Below are 18,438 nucleotides of genomic sequence, written 5' to 3' on the forward strand. Positions count from 1 at the left end.
GATATGTAGAGGTGCTAGAAAGGTGTTTGTTGAGTGTAAGCCATTCTGTTGTGTTTTCTCACATCTTCAGGGTGAATGTCAATAGTGTTGCTTTCTGGTCTACTTTCTGAGGCCCTCATTTCCTCTGCCCACCTCCTTCCTCATACTGGCTCAGAAGGGTGGATGGAGAGGCAATACAGATGGGGGCTGAACAGGGGAGTATCAGGATGTGATTGCAGTGGTGCTGAGAAATGCTCCCTGCCCTTCCCACATGCAAGCCCTGCTTGTGACTTAGGCTCCCAGAAATTCCACTTAATGATGCACTGGTTCCTTTGACTCTTCAGCAGTTACTCATTGTTAAAGATATTTGAATAGGAAATTCCTTGCTTTATTAGGGATTAGTTAGGTATCTGTAGAGCAGAGTCCAGAGAGACAAGATAAAAATATCTTGACGAGGGGAAAGGGGGGTTATCAGGAGAGGAGAAGAGAGGAGAGACCAGAAGCACTACCTGCTCCCCCGACCCACCCCCTCCCCCCCCCACAACCAAATGTGGTTTTGCAAGAGCTCTTCTTAGAACAAATTCAGAGCAAGGTCTCTTTCAGGCACTGTATTTAAAATTAACTACTATTTATTAAACATTTATTATAGATCCAATCCATACATTATCATGTATTACACCTTGAATCATATCCATATATTATTATACATTGCATATAACTTCCTATGAGGAAGACATCATTTCCATTTATAGAGGCCACTAAGGCTCAGAGAGGTTAAACGACTGTCCAGTGTCACACGGCAAGTGGAAACCAGGGCCTGTCCCTAATTCTATTTGCCTAACCCCAGAGCCTTATGTTTTTAATTGCCCCAGTTGCCCTTCTCAGCTCACTGTGAGCACCAGAATCACCTGGGAAACTTAAAGAAAAAGAGAAATCTCTTAACTTTACCTGCTCAGTGAATCAGGCTGAGCAGAGGCTTAGGAATCCAGGTGAGACTGTCTGCAGCTAGATTTAGAATCTAATCCAGGGAACCTTCAGGGGGTCTTATTAAAAATGCAGATTCTGATGGGGTGGGACCTGAGGCTCTGCATTTCTAATAGGATCCCAAGTGATCCCTATGCTGCTGGACTTGGACAACACTTTGAGAAACAAGGCACTAGACTTCTGAGCTCCCTTTAAGCCAGTGGTTCTCAACACTGGTATCACGTTAGAATTACATGGGAGTTTTGAAAAATCCTCATTGTTTAGCCTTTACCTCTATGGGGACAGGATGCATATATCAGATGTTAGTAAAGCTTCCCACTGGTCCCATTGAGCAGCCAGACACTGCACAGCATCAACCCAAACTGAACCTTCTCTTCAGAGCCCAGAGCTTCTCAAAGCGTGGTCTCAGATCACCTGATTTTAAATTATGTGGAGATCTGTTAACAATGAAGATTTACAGCACCTCCCTGAAAATGAATTGAGTCCTTAAGAATAAGTTTGAGCCCTGGTTTAAAAAAAAAATTTTTTTTTTTTAACAAGGATGGACAGGCTCAATTTTTCCCCTATGTCTGAATGGATATGCCATAAAGGTAGCCCTTTCCCAGTGGCTGGGCTCATTGGAATTTGTAGCGATGTCTCTTCACTGTCTTGTTTTTCAGGTGTCCCGGACTTTGAGAAAATGATCCCAGCGTGACTTTGTTAAAGACCCAGGCTTTCTATGATTGCATGAGGCCCATAGCAGGCTACATGCAGCATCCCTTTCCCTAAGCTGAGGCTCTGGAGAATCCAGTCAAGCTCCGGCCATGGGTCCCACCTTAAAAAAATCCAGTAGGAACAAGTGGGGCTTCCACTGGCCTGGCAACATGGCTCCTGTAGGATTTCTTTAATATAAGGGCTTCCCTGGTGCTGCTCCCAAACTTAATAAATGTCCATTGACAAACCATGTTTCTAGGCATGGAGCAATTGAGAAATCAAGGTGTTCCTGAAACAAGATGGTGAGATGTCCTGAGAGGCATAATTAGCAAGGTCTGTCTCTGACCCACCTCTCTGTCCAATGGAACCTTTCTGTGCAGTTCAGAGGAAAGCTGCCCCCTTGTCATCTGTTCAGACATGCTTCTATGGACACTGAAATATCTGACAAGGGAGGAGCTAGGCTGATCTGGGGCATCCTGGTCACTTGACTCTAGGCCACCACTTAGAGGAGCAGGCCGCAGGTGGTGGCGGTGGTCGCTGTTGTTTTTCAGTCTCTCTGTCTTTAGATTCTGGCCACTGTTTAGCAGAGTAGGTTTTCAAATGAGTGCTGTGGAATTAACACAAATTTTGGACTCAGAGAGACTAGGTCACCAGTTGTCTTATCCATGGAGGGAATTTTAATGCCTGTACTATAAGATTATTGAAAAGATTAGGCAATTCTTCTGAATGGCTTGGGTAAAGTAGGCCTCTGTTCAAGGAAGCTATTCCCACTGATAAAAGGGCCTAAAAAATAAATAGAAAATTTAACAGACCCATAACAAGCATGGAAATTGAAACTGTAATCAGAAATCTTCCAGCAAACAAAAGCCCAGGTCCAGACAGCTTCACAGCTGAATTCTACCAAAAATTTAGAGAAAAGCTAACACCTGTCCTACTCAAATTTTCTTCCAGAAAATTGCAGAGGAAGGTAAACTTCCAAACTCATTCTGTGAGGCCACCATCACCCTAATACCAAAACCTGACAAAGATGCCACAAAAAAAGAAAACTACAGGCCAATATCACTGATGAACATAGATGCAAAAATCCTTAACAAAATTCTAGCAATCAGAATCCAACAACACATTAAAAGATCATACATCATGACCAAGTGGGCTTTATCCCAGGGATGCAAGGATTCTTCAATATCCACAAATCAATCAATGTAATATACCACATTAACAAATTGAAAAATAAAAGCCATATGATCATCTCAATAGATGCAGAGAAAGCCTTTGACAAAATTCAGCATCCATTTATGATAAAAAACTCTCCAGAAAGCAGGAATAGAAGGAACATACCTCAACATAGTGAAAGCTATGTATGACAAACCCACAGCAAACATTATTCTCAATGGTGAAAAAGTGAAAGCATTTCCCCTAAAGTCAGGAACAAAACAGGGGTGCCCACTTTTACCACTACTATTCAACATAGTTTTGGAAGTTTTAGCCACAGCAATCAGAGCAGAAAAGAAATAAAAGGAATCCAAATTGGAAAAGAAGAAGTAAAATTCCCACTGTTTGCAGATGACATGATCCTCTACATAGAAAACCCTAAAGACTCCACCAGAAAATTACTAGAGCTAATTAATGAATATAGTAAAATTGCAGGATATAAAATCAACACACAAAAATCCTTTGCATTCCTATACACTAATAATGAGAAAACAGAAAGAGAAATTAACAAAACAATTCCATTCACCATTGCAACAAAAAGAATAAAATACTTAGGAATATATCTACCTAAAGAAACTAAAGACCTATATATAGAAAACTATAAAACACTGGTGAAAGAAATCAAAGAGAACACTAATAGATGGAGAAATATATCATGTTCATGGATCAGAAGACTCAATATAGTGAAAATGAGTATACTACCCAAAGCAATCTATAGATTCAATGCAATCCCTATCAAGCTACCAATGGTATTTTTCACAGAGCTAGAACAAATAATTTCACAATTTGTATGGAGATACGAAAAACCTCAAATAGACAAAGCAATCTTGAGAAAGAAGAATGGAACTGGAGGAAGCAACCTGCCTGACTTCAGGCTCTACTACAAAGCCACAGTCATCAAGACAGTATGATACTGGCACAAAGACAGAAATATAGACCAGTGAAGAAAAAGAAAGCCCAGAGATAAATCCACACACTTATGGACATCTTATCGTTGACAAAAGAGGCAAGACTATACAATGGAGAAAAGACAATCTCTTTAATAAGTGGTGCTGGGAAAACTGGTCAACAACTTGTAAAAGAATTAAACTAGAACACTTTCTAACACCATACACAAAAATAAACTCAAATGAATTAAAGATCTAAATGTAAGACCAGAAACTATTAAACTCCTAGAGGAGAACATAGGCAAAACACTCTCTGACATACATCACAGCAGGATCCTCTATGACCCACCTCCCAGAATATTGGAAATAAAAGCAAAAATAAACAAATGGGACCTAATTAAAATTAAAAGCTTCTGCACAACAAAGGAAACTATAAGCAAGGTGAAAAAACAGCCTTCAGAATGGGAGAAAATAATAGCAAATGAAGCAACGGACAAACAACTTATCTCAAAAATATACAAGCAACTCCTGCAGCTCAATTCCAGAAAAATAAACAACCCAATCAAAAAATGGGTCAAAAAACTAAACAGATGTTTCTCCAAAGAAGACATACAGATGGCTAACAAACACATGAAAAGATGCTCAACATCACTCATTATCATAGAAATGCAAATCAAACCACAATGAGGTACCATTTCACGCCAGTCAGAATGGGTGCGATCCAGAAGTCTACAAGCAATAAATGCTGGAGAGGGTGTGGAGAAAAGGGAACCCTCTTACACTGTTGGTGGGAATGCAAACTAGTACAGCCACTATGGAGAACAGTGTGGAGATTCCTTAAAAAACTGGAAATAGAACTGCCTTATGACCCAGCAACCCCACTACTGGGCATACACACTGAGGAAACCAGAATTGAAAGAGACACATGTACCCCAGTGTTCATCGCAGCACTGTTTATAATAGTCAGGACATGGAAGCAACCTAAATGTCCATCAGCAGATGAATGGATAAGAAAGCAGTGGTACATATACACAATGGAATATTACTCAGTCATTAAAAAGAATACATTTGAATCAGTTCTAATGAGGTGGATAAAACTGAGCCTATACAGAGTGAAGTAAGCCAGAAAGAAAAACACCAATACAGTATACTAACACATATGTATAGAATTTAGAAAGATGGTAATGATAACCCTGTATGCGAGACAGCAAAAGAGACACAGATGTATAGAACAATCTTTTGGACTCTGTGGGAGGGGGAGAGGGTGGGATGATTTGGGAGAATGGCATTGAAACATGTATAATATCATATATGGAACAAATTGCTAGTCCAGGTTCGATGCAGGATACAGGATGCTTGGGGCTGGTGCACTGGGATGACCCAGAGGGATGGTAAGGGGAGGGAGGTGGGAGAGGGGTTCAGGATGGGGAACACGTGTACACCTGTGTGGATTCATGTTGATGTACGGCAAAACCAATACAATATTGTAAGTAATTAGCCTCCAATTCAGAGAAGGCAATGGCACCCCACTCCAGTACTCTTGCCTGGAAAATCCATGGATGGAGGAGCCTGGTAGGCTGCAGTCCATGGGGTCGCTAAGAGTCGGACAGGACTGAGCGACTTCCCTTTCACTTTTCACTTTCATGCATTGGAGAAGGAAATGGCAACCCACTCTAGTGTTCTTGCCTGGAGAATCCCAGGGACGGGGGAGCCTGGTGGGCTTCTGTCTATGGGGTCGAGCAGAATCGGACATGACTGGAGCGACTTAGCAGTAGCTTCCAATTAAAATAAATAAATTTATATTTTAAAAAAAGGGCCTGAAAGTGTCAATGAGATCCTCTTATCTACCCTGGTGGATATACACACAGAAATTATTGGGCTCTTTGCTGATATCTGTAAAATATCATTGTACCGGGTTCCATCATGAGAACTTGAGTCAGTTTCCCTTATAGAAACTACAACTTCTTAGGAAGCAACTCAAAGGAAGGAACTATTGATACACTTGGGTTTCCTAGGTGGCACTCATGGTAAAGAATCTGCCTGCCAATGCAGGAGATGTGAGAGAAGCAGGTTCCATCCCTGGGTCAGAAAGATCCCCTGGAGGAGGAAATGGCACCTCACTCCAGTATCCTTGCCTGGAAAATTAAAAAAAAAAAAAGAAACTACAACTATGGTATATGTAGTATTTACATATACCATGAGTAGGTATGCAGAGGAATAGCAAGCTGTGGACTAGAACATTATTGGCTATCTCTGGGTATTTGCTACCAGTTCATTTACTTTACTGCTTGCAGCTTTGGGGGAAATTGAAAATAGAGGTAACTCTCAATATCACTTAATTCTTTCCCAATTCTTAAAATTGAGAAAATACTGCAAGAAATCCATCCTTAAGGACAAAATATCTTAGACAGGCTCACAGAACTTCAGAATACTACAGGATCAAGCTCCTTCATTCTCCAAAGAGCAAATATGAGGCCCAAGGTCATGAAAATTATAACCAAGATGATAGAATCTTTATGCATTTACTGTGTGTGGGATCTGTTTTTATGTGTTTAAGATAGAGTAATTCATTTAATCCTCACAAGGAGTTATTACTATTGCAACAGGGAAGAACAAATCTGACTCCATATTAGATCTGTTGTTTTCGTTTTAGCCTTTCCATTAATGTTTTAATCTATTCCTTTCGTTTTGTGTTTTGTTAACCTGTGCTTAGTCCTGCTGACTCTGCACATTTTGTAAAAGAATATTGCCTGTAGCCTGAAATATAAATGATAGCCTATTCTCAAGACTGGGATCTTCAAGAGTCCATTCATATAGAGATTAAAAGTCGCAGAACAGAGAATGACATTTGTTTTGTTGCAGGTTTGCAAGAACATGGTGACCTGATCTAGGTGGACAGTTGCAAGAACAAAGGATATAGACACCAAGAAGTTTGCAGCACCCAGCCTTGCCCCTCCCTTACTCTGCCTTTAGAAAAGTACTTTGCTGAAAGCCTTTGGAGAATTCGGGAGTTGGGTGGGGCAGGAGCCACCTGTCTCCTTGCATGACCCTGCAATAAACCTTTCTCTGTTCCAAACTCCAACATTTCATTGGTTTGTTTGGTCTCACTGTGTGCTGGGCACATGAACTTGCATTGGTAACACTATTATCCCTATTTTCCAGCTGGGAACACCAAGGCACAGGGAGTTAAATGGCTGGCAGTAGTTGCTAGATGTAAATACCAGGCCACTGATTTGCAGACTGGCTCAGTGTCTCCCAGGGATTGGATCCCTCCACCAGGTGGAACTAAGCCTCTCTGTTAAACAGATCCTCCCAAATCACCTTCCCCATCAGTTCCTGAACTAGGAGTAGTGGAGGGAGAAAAAGGGATCAGGACCTGCTTTGAACTTGGCGATGGCGCTGAAGAGCGCGGCAGCCCTCTCCGAGCAGGCGTCGATGAGGCTGATGGTGTCGTGGCCGTTGTGGAGGGAGGTCTTACAGAAGCCGCAGAGCAGCTCGTTGTCGTTGCGGCAGTACTCTATGATGCGGCTGGACGGGTGGTGGATGCAGATCTTCTCGTCCTGGTCCTCCGTGCTGGTATCCACGAACACGTGGTCCTGCATGGCCACGTCCGAGTGGAAAGTCTTGAGGCACTCGTTGCACAGATTGAGGCGGCAGGTGAGGCAACGCTTATAGGCAATGCGTTGGCTGCGGCAGACCTGGCAGACAATGGGCCCGCTGGAGCGGTCGAAGCGCCACTTGAGGTAGCCGTGCTGCTGCATGTAGCGCTTGGTGAGGCGGCCGCGCAGATAGTTCTCGGGTAGCTGCATCTTGTGGCTGTAGGACATGCAGTGCGAGCGGTTGCACACAGGGCAGATGAGGATGAAGAAGTTCTCGGTGACCTCGGCATGCTTCTGCAGCCGCCGCAGGCACTTCTCACACAGGCTGTGGTGGCAGGGCAGCATGAAGGAGTGCAGGCGCAGGCGGCCGCAGATGGGGCAGGACAGGTGGCTGACCAGATTGCTGTTGGCCGTCGGCATCATCTTCACCTCCTCCAGCTGCGTGTCGCTGCTCCCGATGCGCAGGGCCGTCTTGGAGCTGCAAGGAGAAGCAAGCGTGCGAACTCAGGAGGCGGCCTCCGTTTCTCCCTCTCGGAAGGAACAGGTGCATCACTGAGTCGCAGCGCGGTGTGATGGGGGAAGAGCATGGGTTGTCCGCAAACCTGGTTCTAAACCCGCCTCCACCATCTTTTAGCTGGGCTCACGCATTTAAGTTAATTTACCTCTGTCTGTCTGTCTCCTCATTATAGAATCACTTGATGGGGCTTCTTGAGAAAATTTAAATGGAACTGAAAACCTGGATGGCCTTTGAGCAGTCCCTGGAATGCTGTACCTGATATGCAACTGCTTGTTATTTTTGAGCAAGAGAAAAACAGCCCAGAGGGGCAGGCACTTTCAGCTGGGTATTGGAATTCTGTTGGCCATAGATAATATCACAGAACACCCACAGCAGACAAGGCCATTCTGGGACTGTGGTGAAGCAAAGCAGAAACAAATCACTTCCTCATGTTTGAACTCAGAAGCAAGAACATTGTCCAAACCACAAAAATCACCAAACATCCCCTGTCCTGATTAAAAGAAGTGACTGCTGCTTTTTTTTTTTTTTTTAACCAATAACAGGCTCAACCCTGTTATTTCCATCTTCTATGCAAGATTTATTAAGATACCCAATAGAAGATTTACCCCTGTGTCCTCACCTACCACGAGCATAAATCCTGTAATAACTTAGTGATGCCTTCCTACTGAGACAACTCACATTTGCTCATGGTGTATCTCTCTCTTGTTTCAGTGGGACAGTAAATCCAATCTCCTCCAGCTACAGGTGTGTTCTTCGTGGGTTTTACCTAGAGGGCACTGACATTATTATTGTTATGTGTGAGAGGGAACACAGACATGGGCAAAGCGTTCTTCCCAGGACACAAGGAGGTCAGTCTCCTAGCCAAGCCCAGAACTTGAGTGTTCTAATGATCAGACCACAACTGTGACTTAAGCAGGTAGAGGCCCCCTTAAGGTCGCACATGATGGAATGCACTGCTTTGGAGTTGCACCATTGAGATGTGTCGTCACCTCTCTCATCCTCAGTTTCCTCCTCTATAAATCAAATCTCACAATACTACTTCCTTCATGAGGATTTTAAAGTCTCCATGGGATAATCCATGATAAGTGCTTAACTGCCTGGACATAGTAAGCATTCAATAAATGTGCACTGTAATGACTTCATTCTGCTCCTAGCCAGCCCATGTCCACAGCAGAGAAAAACAATGGTCAAGTCTATGAGAAGTGTATGCTTCTACTGTGTGTGTGTGTTGAAGCTTTATCTAATATCTGAGGCTGATTTCATATAAGAACTGTGGATGAAGTAAGTGTAAAATTCAAGTGCATATTCTAAGAAACTACAGTCAGGGCAGAAGCAGTTTGTGAAAATAAGTGAATTAGATGGAAGTATGATAAGATACTTAATTTGTGACTATTCCGATCTCTCTTATCCTCTGTATTAGTGATGTCTGGGGGTTGAGTTTGACATTGTGCCTGTGTTTTTTTTTTTTTTTTTTTTTTACTTTTGCCTTTTTGCAGTCCCTATATGCCCCTGGCTTCTTCCCCCTTCCCTTAGCCAGGGACCTAGGTCTCAGAGCCCAGACAGTCAAGTGTGATGCCCAAACACACTGGAATGGAGTGGCTTTTTGGTGACAGTGTCCCTATGGAGAATTGGGCACCTGGGAAGCTCTCTCTTGGAGATTTGGATGCTGGTATCCAAGCCTGCTAGCCTCAATGTTTTCAGTCTCATTCCTTCTCTGCTTTCCCAGCCTCTCTGCTTTCTCCTACCCAGGTTCTGAAGGGGTCACCTGGAGAAGCAGGCTAGTTTTACATATGGCAGCTGTATAGACTACTCCAGTTTGATTAGGTGGGACTCTGAGAATCAGGGTGTGATATAAAGAGAGATAGCAAGAGAATTCAGAAAGAGAGAGGGAGAGACAAGGGTGTTGCGGGAAGAGAAAAAGAGAACACCGTGAGCAGACAGTTGTTAATGGCCCAGGGAGCTGGCATGGAGGTGAAAATGAAAGTGGGAAAAGGAGATGAGTAAGGCAAGGAGGGATGAATGAGCTCAGAGTGAGGAGGGATGAGGAAGATGCTGAGCAGGAAGCAGTGATGAAGAACAGAGGAGGCCAGGATCAGACACCAGGAGGGAGGCCAGATGGAAGGAATATGTCTCAGTGTACCCAGCACAAGCTGCCTGACACTTGTGGTAGCATCTCTGACCATCATCAGAAAGCCTCAGGCCTGGACTTGGGCATTCAGTGACCATCGTTCCATGCCAAAACAGTTACCAAGCCAAGCAGCCTTGTCTTCTTGTTGAGATAATGGCCTCTGCTCCTCTGTGCATTGACTGCCTGCTCCCAGATTTAGGCCTGTTCCTTTTGTACTTGGGTTCCCATTATGTCACCTGCAAGTCTCCTGGCTTCCCTTCTTGTTCCCTTCAGGCCATTCTGCACTGTAGCATCACCTGGGAGTGGGGGAGGCTTTTCAAATCCTGATGTCCAGGTCCTACCCCAAGCCAATGAAATCAGAATGTCTGGGGCTGGAGACCAGGCATCAGTAGTTTGTAAAGATCCCCAGGTGACTCTCATACAAAACAAAGTTTGGGAGTTCCTGGTCTAAGCATCCCCCAAAAGACCAATGTCATCCCCCTCTTGTTGGAATGGCTCTAAGATGCTCCATTGCTGATTTGCAGAAAATGGGGCAGTTGAGAGGAGAGAGGGAGTGGAAGCTACTTTCTGCTCCGTAGACCTTTGGGACTTGCATTGAGAACCCCTGGGTTCTCTATTCATGCAAAAATCACAAGAGGTGAGTTGAGAGTAACCTTTACTAAGCATCTACTAAGTGCTGACCTGTGAGAGAGAGCGTATCCTTCCCTAAATTCACTGAACCTTTGCTCACAGGATTGTTCTTCCAGTCTTGAAAGGCTTCCAGCCTGCCTCCCATCTTTCTGTCTTTCCAAATGCTGTCATCCTAGAGGGCTGAGTTTTGGTCTTTCCTCTGTAAGAAGTGTCTCTGCCACCCCAGACAAAGTGACATAGACTGCTGTGGTCAGAGCAGGAAAAGGATGTTCAGTGCCTGTCATAGCAGGTTAATGCCCTAAGTGAGTAACTGAGACTCTCAATGCTATGACATCTGGTTAGGAACAAAGAGAAGGCTGGCAGGAGTTCATGGCCATCTGGGGTATTTACGCAGGCCATAGTGTCAAAAGCAGCCTGTGGAAGCTATTGCTTTTCCAAGAAGTATTGCAGATATGAATGGTTCAGAGGAGGAAGAGGAAGAGCAATTTATATTTTTATATCACATAAAAAATTTCAAAACGATATTAATCCTCATATCCCCTGAATCACTGCAGGTACCATACTCTGCATTTTGAAAGACAGCATTTCAATTTAATTTTAATTTAAGCACACAAACTCTGGGTTCAAATTCTGACTACATCTTACCAGTGGTGTGATCTTGGGTCATTCAATGTCTTAAATACTAAGTTTTCTCATAGGTGTGGTAGCCATGGGGCAGGGATTACCTGGGGTCATCCACATGGGTCCTGGCAAGTTGTTTTTGCACTAAGCATCAGCTATTACTATTTTGTAAAGGTGAGAGAGGTGGAGTTCAGGAGAGCTCAGCACTCATACAGGGTGGGGCTTGGTTTGGAACTCAGGTCTGTACTGGTTAGTGGCTGTTTAGGGACACTTACACTTCATTGCTACAAAATTCTTTTTTGAAGTGGAAGTAATTTTTATTGTTACATTTTGAAATGCAAACAAAAGCATTTAAAATAATAACATCATTCAATATATATTTTTATTGTTACATTAAGTACAAAACAGATTATTTGGAGTATTTTTTAGCTCTTCTTTCCCCTTCTAGTTTTATTGAAATGTAGTTGACATTTAACAATGTATAAGTTTAAGGTGTAGAACATATTGATTTGATTTACAAACATCAGGAAGTGATTATCACAGTAAATTTAGTGACCATCCATCTTTTCCGACAGATAAAAAATTAAAGAAATGGAAAAAAATTAAAAATTTTTTCTTGTGCTAAGAACTCTTAGGAGTTATTCTCCTAACAACTTTCATATATAACTGACAGAAGCATTAATTATGTTTATCCTCTTGTATATGATATCCCTGGTACCTATCTTTTTAAAAATTTTATTTTATTAGGATAATCACTTTACAGTATTGTGATGGTCTCTGCCATACATCAACATGAATCAGCCCCTAGGTATAGACGTGTCCCCTCCCTCCTGAACCCCCTTCCACTTCTCTCTCCACCCCATCCATCCGGGTTGTCACAGAGCACTGGCTTTGGGTTCCCTGCATCATACGCCAAACTCCCACTGGCAATCTATTTTACGTATGGTACCTATCTATCTTATAACTGGAAGTTTGTATCTTTCGACTGCCTTCATCCAATGCCACATCCCCACCTTCTGCCTCTGATAACCACACATCTACTCTTTTCCTGTGTTTGTTTCTTTTTGAAGTGTAACTGACCCACAACACTATGTTAGATCCTGTTACACAACATAGTGATTTGGTATTTCTGTACATTTCCAAATGATCACCACCAACGTCTAGCTACCATCTGTCACCATACAAAGACCATGTGATATATTTGTACCATGACAAAGAGTAACTAGGACTTCCCTTGTAGCTAGATGGTGAAGAATCCACCTGCCAATGCAGGAGACATGGGTTGGATCCCTAGGTGGAGAAGATCTCCTAGAAATGGCAACCCACTCCAGTATTCTTGTCTGGGAAATGCCATGGACAGAGGAGCCCGGCACTACAGTCCATGGGGTTTCAAAGAGTTGGACATGACTGAGCAGCTAAAGAAAACAAAAAAATGTAACTAGAGTTAATTGCTAGCAAGTTCTGCTGCTGCTGCTAAGTCGCTTCAGCCGTGAGCGACTCTGTGCGACCCCATAGACGGCAGCCCATCAGGCTCCCCCGTCCCTGGGATTCTCCAGGCAAGAACACTGGAGTGGGTTGCCATTTGCATCCCCAATGTATGAAAGTGAAAAGTGAAAGTGAAGTCGCTCAGTCGTGTCCGACTCTTAGTGACCCCATGGACTGCAGCCTACCAGGCTCCTCCCTCCATGGGATTTTCCAGGCAAGAGTACTGGAGTGGGGTGCCATTGCCTTCTCCGAGCAAGTTCTTGGCCTCTCCTTTTCAGATAAGGAGGTGGACTTGGGGCGGGGTGGCTGGCCTGCCCTGTCCCCGCAGTTGGTAGGGCACTCCCCAGGTGTCCGGAGTCACTGTGGCCCGTGTCGGGTGTGCAGCACTTACGAGGTGCGGATGCTCCGGAGGCGGCCCTTGCGGAAGGTGATGGTGGCATTGCGGCAGCAGCGACTCTCGTAGTAGTAGCACTTGAGGTTGCTGCTGGCCGTGCAGCAGCACTTACAGTTGGGGTCATTGGCCCAGGAGCAGCAGCACCAGTGGCAGTTGGGGTTCTCGGAGCAGGTGCAGTGGCAGAACTGGCAGTTGCGCTCATCTTTGTAAGGGCAGGGGAAGCAGGTGCAGTTCCGCTCCGAGGTGAAGAGGAACTTGCAGCACAGGCAGGAGCATAGCCGCGGACAACATCTCTGCCATGTACAACATGGAGAGCAAACACACATGGCGGTATCCATGGCTCCTACATGATGGCCACCCGCCCCTTGGACGTTTTGCGGCCTCCTCTACCAGAATCCTGCTGTCAGTTCTCCCGTGGAGGGGGTCCCTCCTCCCCCTGATGAGGCCCGTCAGCTTGGAGGTTGCAAGAGGTTGGCTGTTACGAGGCCTTCACAGGTGGTGTACCTGCCAGGAAGCCCATGGGCTGGCATTTACATAGATCAGCTCCAGGCCATTTGCTTATGTCATAATCCCTGTCTCCCCACCATGTCTCACCATAAAGGGTAGGAGGGAGGGTGGCATCTGGGGGGTAGTGGCAGGAAGGCTGATGGACACTCTCTGCTTCCAGAGGGCCAGCTCCAGAAGAGTGTCAACACAGAGAGCATCCTGGAGGTTTAGCTGTCTCTTGGCACCTTTGGGGTTATGAGCTGGATTTCAGAAGCTATTTCTCTTACCTTGGAACTTGGGCAAGTTGAGGCAGGGGGTATGTCTTCATGGGCCGAAAGGCCTGGGTATGGTGCATTGGAAAAGTAGACATGATATTCCTCTTCATGGGCTGTTTTTGCATTGCTAGAACTCTTTATTTGATGAACAAAGTGCAGTGCTTACAAATAATAATGCCATATGTGAAGGGAATTACCATTTGTAGAAAGAATTAAAGGAAAAAAAAAGATATAGGTTCTTTAAGGCACTTCTTTCCATAGTCACTGAGTTTGTTAGTCACTGCATAGTCACTGATGATTTTCACTGCTTCAGGCATAAGTCACTCTGAATATTTCTTGGCATTTTTTTTGCAGGCTCATGGAGTTTGGCTGAGACTCAGGCTCTGTTTTCTATGCCCCTGCCCTCCTCCCCAGTCCCATCCTGCTGTATCCCTTTTATCAGGAGGCGGGAATTCTACACAAGACTCTTTATCTCTGCTTTTATCATTAATATATGCTCAGTATCTCTAGAAATGACCTTCTATTTTAGGGGAGAATTTTGTTTTCCACTTTATGCAGCTTGCAAAGATTAAAAGAGCAGAAATTTCATGATCATACCATATATATGGTATGAACACTGTCTTATTTTTTGTCCAAAAAGAAACAGAAGTGAGAGCCAATTTGGCTGCAGGAATTCATTGCATAATATATTATCTCTCCCTATGATTATCACCTTTATAATAAGAAAGAACACTCACTGAGTGCTAGCTGTTCCATCCACACTTTGATTTTATGTTCCTACAGATGAAAATTTTGGATCATAGGCTATGTGCTCTATGTATTTATTTGTAATTAATAAATTGTTTACTTAAATGAATATGCCAGTTAATACTGATAGCAGCAGTGTATGAGACACTTTCCCCCACATAGTTTCCTGAACTCAGTTTTGTCAGTATTCTTATCTGTTCTCCAAGCACAGAGGTTTTTGCATTTCATTCCTGAATTTACTTTCATCATTGCTCTCAGCAAGACTCCCTCTTTTGTATGATTTGGGAGAATGGCATTGAAACATGTATAATATCATATATGAAATGAGTCGCCAGTCCAGGTTTGAAGCACGATACTGGATGCTTGGGGCTGGTGCACTGGGACGACCCAGAGGGATGGTATGGGGAGGGAGGAGGGAGGAGGGTTCAGGATGGCGAACACATGTATACCTGTGGTGGATTCATTTTGATATATGGCAAAACCAACACAATATTGTAAAATTAAAAAATAAAATAAAATTTTAAAAAATGTTTTTAAAATTTTTATTAAGATATAATTCACTGACCATTAAACTCACTGTTTTATTTATTTATTTATTGGCTGTGCTGGATCTTCATTGCTGTGTGGGCTTTTCTCTAGTTGGGGTGAGTGGGGGCCTCTCTTCATTGCAGTGCGTGGGCATCTCAATTTCGTGGCTTCTCTTGTTGCAGAGCACAGGCTCTAGGCACATGGGCTATAGCAGTTGCAGCACGTGGGCTCAATATTTGTGGCTCCCAGGCTCTAGAGCACAGGCTTAGTGGTTGTGGTGTATGGGCTTTAGTTGCTCCGCAGCATGTGGGTACCTTCCTGGATCAGGGTTCAAACATTTGTCTTCTGCTTTGGCAGGCAGATTCTTTACCACTGAGCCATCAGGGAAGCCCTAAACTCACTGTTTTAGAGTGAATAGTTCAATGGTTTTTAATATATTCACAATATTGTGTAACTACCACCACTGTCTAATTCCAGAAGATTTTCACCACCCCCAAAGACACCCTGTACTCATCAGTTGTCATCCCCATAGCTCCTGGCAGCTATTAATCTAGTTTCTGTGTATATAGATGTGCCTATTCTGGACATTTCATATAAATGTAATCATATAATATGTGGTCATTTGAATTTGATTCTTTCACTTTGCATAATGTTTTCAAGGTTCATACATGTATCAGTATTTCCCTTTTTATGACTGAATAATATTGTATGGGGGGCTTTCCTTGTGCCTCAGTGGTAAAGAATCCATTTGCTAATGCAGGAGACATGGGTTCAATCCCTGGGTCAGGAAGATCCCCTGGAGAAGGAAATGGCAACCCACTCCATATTCTTGCAAAGGAAATCCCATGGACTTTTATATCAGTCCATTCTAAAGGAGATCAGTCCTGGGTATTCATTGGAAGGACTGATGCTGAAGCTGAAACTCCAATACTTTGGCCACCTCATGTGAAGAGTTGACTCATTGGAAAAGACCCTGATGCTGGGAGTGATTGAGGGCAGGAGGAGAAGGAGATGACAGAGGATGAGATGGCTGGATGGCATCACCGAGTCGATGGACATGAGTTTGAGTGAACTCTGGGAGTTGGTGATGGACAGGGAGGCCTGGCGTGCTGCGATTCATGGGGTTGCAAAGAGTAGGACACGACTGAGCGACTGAACTGAACTGAACTGAGGTTTTGGTGGTAACCGTTGCCCCACTACTGCATGAACTTAGTGTAATCTTTGAGCCTTAGTTTCCTAAGCTCCCAAATGGGAAAAGGTACTATTCTATTGCAGGATTGTTGTTCTAAAATATTAAAAAATAACATAGGTAAACTGGTAACATAATGCTTATTGCATGACTATCATTCATCTCTGCTATGATAATTTAGGCATGTGGGCATTAGAAAAGGGATTAAGCATCTAAATATGAACACGTGTTTTCAATTCTTTTGAGTTTGTACCCGGGAATGGAATTTCTCTATGTTTAACTTTTTGAGGAAATGCCAAACTGTTTCCAAAATAGCTATACCATTTAACATTTTACATTCTTACCAACAATGTGATGAGGGTTACAATTCCTTTACATCCTTATCAAAACATGTTATTTTTTTTTTTCAAAAATTGTTATTATAGCCATCATGGTGGGTTAAGAAGGGGGCTCTTCTTGTGGTTAGACTTGAAGTTTCCTTATGACTAATGATGTTGATTTGTATACTTCTTTGGGCTTCTCTGGTGGCTCAGATGGTGAAGAATCTGCTTGCAGTGCTGGAGACTGGGATTCAATCGCAGGGTTGGGAAGATCCCCTGGACAAGGAAATGGCAACTCACTCCAGTATTCTTGCCTGGAGAATTCCATGGACAGAGGAACCTGGCAGGCTACACTCTGTCGTATTGCAAAGATCAAGACAGGACTGAGCAGCTAACATGACACTTTGGAGAAATGTCTATTTAAATCCTTTGCCCAATTAAAAATTGAGCTATTTGTCTTTTTTATTATTGGGTTGTAGGAGTTCTTTGAATAATATAGAGACTACACCATTACCACCTACAAGATTTGTAAATATTTTTTCCATTCTGTTTTTAGGTTTAAAATTTTTTTTTCACAGTGTCCTTTGAGGCACAAAAGTTTTAATTTTGATGAAGTCTAATTTATTTATATTTTTGTTATTATTGCTTGCCCTTTTTGTGTCATTTAAGAAACTTTTGCCTAATATAAGATCATGAAGACTTACACCTACATTTTCTCTTAATACTTTATAATTTGAATTATCACACTTAGGTCTTTGATTCATTTTGAATTATTTTTTAAATTTGATTTGAGAAAATCAATTAACCATAGATGGTTTACTACTGGACTCTATTATGCTTCTTGGTTCTATGTGTCTATCTTTATATCAACCACACTGTTTTGGCATGCATGGCAGCTTTGTAGAAAGTTTTAAAATGGGGAAATGTGAGCTCTCCATATTTTTTTTTCCTGTTAGAACTTATTTAGGGTATTCTAAGCCTGGTATATTTCAATATAAATTTTAGGATCAGCTTTCTTATTTTTTTTACAAAAGGCTACTAGAATCTTGATAGGGATTGCATTTAATCTGTAAATCATTTGCAGAAGTATTTTCATATTAAAATTAAATTTTCCAATCGATGAACACAAGAGACTTTTCCATTTATTTAGGTCTTCAAAGATTTCTGTTAACACTGTTGTTTAATTTTCAGTTTACAAATCTGACACTTATATAGCTAAGTTTATTCCTAAGCATATTTTTTGGATACTACTATAAATAAAATTTTTTCTTAATTTTACTTTTGGATTGTTCATTGTTAGGGTATAGAAATGTAGAAGATCTTTATATACTGGTCCTGTGTCCTACAACTTTGATGAATTCATTATTAGGGAGGGGGTTGAGGATGGGGAACATGTGTACACCCATGGCAGATTCATGTTGATGTATGGCAAAACCAATACAATATTGTAAAGTAATTAGCCTCCAATTAAAATAAATACATTTATATTAAAAAAAGCTTTTTAAACTTCATGTCATCTGTGAATAAATATACTTTTACACGACTTATTTGTATATAATAACAGAAGCATAGACAACAAAAGCAAAAATCAACAGGTGGGACTATGCCAAATTAAAAAGGTTCTGCACAGCAAAGGAAACAATCAGTAGAGTGAAGAGGCAATCAATGAAATGATGCGAGAAAGTAAAAAAAAAAAATGGAAGAAAGTATTTTCAAATCATATATTTGAGAAGGGGTAAATTTCTAAAATATATGAAGGACTCA

At 42.5% G+C, this 18,438-nt stretch overlaps 1 protein-coding gene across 1 annotated transcript in view; it reads right to left on the reverse strand.

Annotated features, from left to right (window-relative positions):
* Nucleotides 1-13,619, reverse strand: part of TRIM42 (tripartite motif containing 42) — a 30,509-nt gene extending 16,890 nt beyond the window's left edge. Inside the window, exons 1-2 of the mRNA XM_019968017.2 lie at nucleotides 13,127-13,619; nucleotides 7,132-7,832 (exon numbers count right to left, since the gene is read on the reverse strand). Coding sequence (XP_019823576.1) covers nucleotides 7,132-7,832; nucleotides 13,127-13,467 — 1,042 coding nt within the window. The 5' untranslated portion in view covers nucleotides 13,468-13,619. The remainder of the gene's footprint in view (nucleotides 1-7,131; nucleotides 7,833-13,126) is intronic.
* Between the last annotated feature and the right edge of the window lie 4,819 nt (nucleotides 13,620-18,438).

This window comes from Bos indicus, chromosome 1, assembly GCF_029378745.1.
Source record: "Bos indicus isolate NIAB-ARS_2022 breed Sahiwal x Tharparkar chromosome 1, NIAB-ARS_B.indTharparkar_mat_pri_1.0, whole genome shotgun sequence".
Lineage (NCBI taxonomy): Eukaryota > Metazoa > Chordata > Mammalia > Artiodactyla > Bovidae > Bos > Bos indicus.